Raw genomic sequence first — 2054 nt, forward strand, 5'->3', positions numbered from 1 at the left:
ACAGACAGACAGACAGACAGACAGACAGACAGTCAGAAAGACAGACAGTCAGACAGACAGACAGTCAGACAGTCAGACAGACAGTCAGTCAGACAGACAGTCAGTCAGACAGTCAGACAGACAGACAGTCAGACAGACAGACAGACAGACAGACAGACAGACAGACAGTCAGACAGTCAGACAGACAGACAGTCAGACAGTCAGACAGACAGTCAGTCAGACAGTCAGACAGACAGACAGACAGACAGACAGACAGTCAGACAGACAGTCAGTCAGACAGTCAGACAGACAGACAGACAGACAGACAGACAGACAGACAGACAGACAGACAGACAGACAGACAGTCAGATCGACAGTCAGTCAAACAGACAGTCAGACAGACAGACAGTCAGACAGACTGTGGACAAACAGGAAGTCTAACCAGCAGCGTGACCAGAGTGGTGGAGTAAAAGGCCAGGTCTTCTATGATTTCTGTCCTCCGATTGGCTCCGATCCTCAGAGATCGGCTGTGAACTTCCTCTGGTAAAACAGTCAGAATCTCTATGAGGAACGGCATCGAGCTGATGTCATTGTTGTACCTGAACGGGGCGGAGACACAGGAGAAACAGGTGTGTCGGCAGAATTTTTATAGTGCAGCCAATGTGTGAACAGTTTGAGTGACTTTGTGAAATCCTACTTTTCTATCAGGGTGTGAACGCATCCTTTCCATGAGGCCATCTGAAGAGCGAGGTCAGCGATCGCCAGCGCCAGCTGAGATGACACAAACTGTCTGTCAAACTACCTCCTTCTGTTTAATTATTCACAACCTGATGATTTCCTCTAGTTGGTTTCAATTAAAACAAACTAAAATGAAACCTTTCAGCCATTCAAATTATAAAATGGTACGTTCAAACAATAAGTTTAGAGGAGGGTTAAACAGAGGTAAAGGTGTATGTAGCATGTTGGACACACGTGTGTGCTCTCAAACACACAGAGGCCTGCAGCAGAACTCTGCTCTGCATGAATAAATGTGCTGCCACCTACTGGTCAAACAGCCACATAGCATCATGTCATCACATTACAGAGACACAGCACCAGCTGCTGCTTCAGCTCTGATCCTTGTTCCTTTCAGAAGATGCCTCAGTCTGGGACTGACAGCTCTGCTGCCCACCTCTGAGCATTCAGACGACAGCTGGAGGCGGGGAGGGGGACCACCCTCAGTGACAGAAACATGTCAGGGCAGTCCAGCTGATTTCCTCTTTACTACGCACAGATTAATGTTCTCTGAAAACACATGTGAGTGCACTAAGAGAGCGTCTCCTGTGCCTGAAATTCACTTTTTAAATTGGAGGGGAAATCCCCCCTTACATGTTTCATTGTGGGGGGGTTTATACATGTTGGGGGGTTATTACTTCTGAGTCTGACTACAGGTTTTATGTTGTGCTACAACATATAATAAATACATGCTTNCAGACAGACAGACAGACAGACAGACAGTCATCATGTCTTCATGTTCTACAGAAGGTTTTCAGTCATTCTTTAGTTAAACAGGTTCATCTTGTTGAAACTGAACTGTCTGGTTTGAGAAGAGATCAGTTTTTGTTTGAGTTGTTTACCTGAGAGGCTTGTGTCTGATGAACAGGTGAATGAACACATGAGCAGACGTATAAAATGAAGGAAGGATGACAGACTGAAAGTGAAACAGGTCCAGCTGGATCAGCTTTAGTCTGTCAGACTCAGGACTCTGTTTCTGAGGACAGGATGATGGAAGTCCTGCTGGGTTCTGGCTCTGTTCTGGTTTGATGTGATAGGAGGTAGAATGCTGCCATCTGCTGGAAGATGAGGACAATCATCACAACTGAAACATGACAAACTATTTCCTGTTGGCACCAGGATCACCTGTTCAGGTGTTTCCTTCACTCCTGACTGGTTTTAACTTCTAAACAACTATGTTTACGGTTGGAAATTAAAAGGTTAGAAACAGGAGGAGTTTCTGTTAAATGACTCAGTAAGATCTGCTGTTCTGGTGTGTGTGTGTGTGTGTGTGTGTGTGTGTGTGTGTGTGTGTGTGTGTG

The 2054-nt window shown here is 45.7% G+C and overlaps 1 protein-coding gene across 2 annotated transcripts in view; it reads right to left on the reverse strand.

Annotated features, from left to right (window-relative positions):
- Positions 1–750, reverse strand: part of LOC106510896 (transportin-3) — a gene marked incomplete at both ends in the record, with an annotated part of 13569 nt that extends 12819 nt beyond the window's left edge. For both annotated transcript variants that reach the window (XM_013999626.1, XM_013999625.1), the window contains 2 exon segments: positions 422–578; positions 677–750. In XM_013999626.1, coding sequence (XP_013855080.1) covers positions 422–578; positions 677–750 — 231 coding nt within the window.
- Between the last annotated feature and the right edge of the window lie 1304 nt (positions 751–2054).

The sequence above is a fragment of the Austrofundulus limnaeus genome, unplaced genomic scaffold (assembly GCF_001266775.1).
Source record: "Austrofundulus limnaeus strain Quisiro unplaced genomic scaffold, Austrofundulus_limnaeus-1.0 Scaffold2380, whole genome shotgun sequence".
In the NCBI taxonomy this organism is placed as follows: Eukaryota; Metazoa; Chordata; class Actinopteri; order Cyprinodontiformes; family Rivulidae; genus Austrofundulus; species Austrofundulus limnaeus.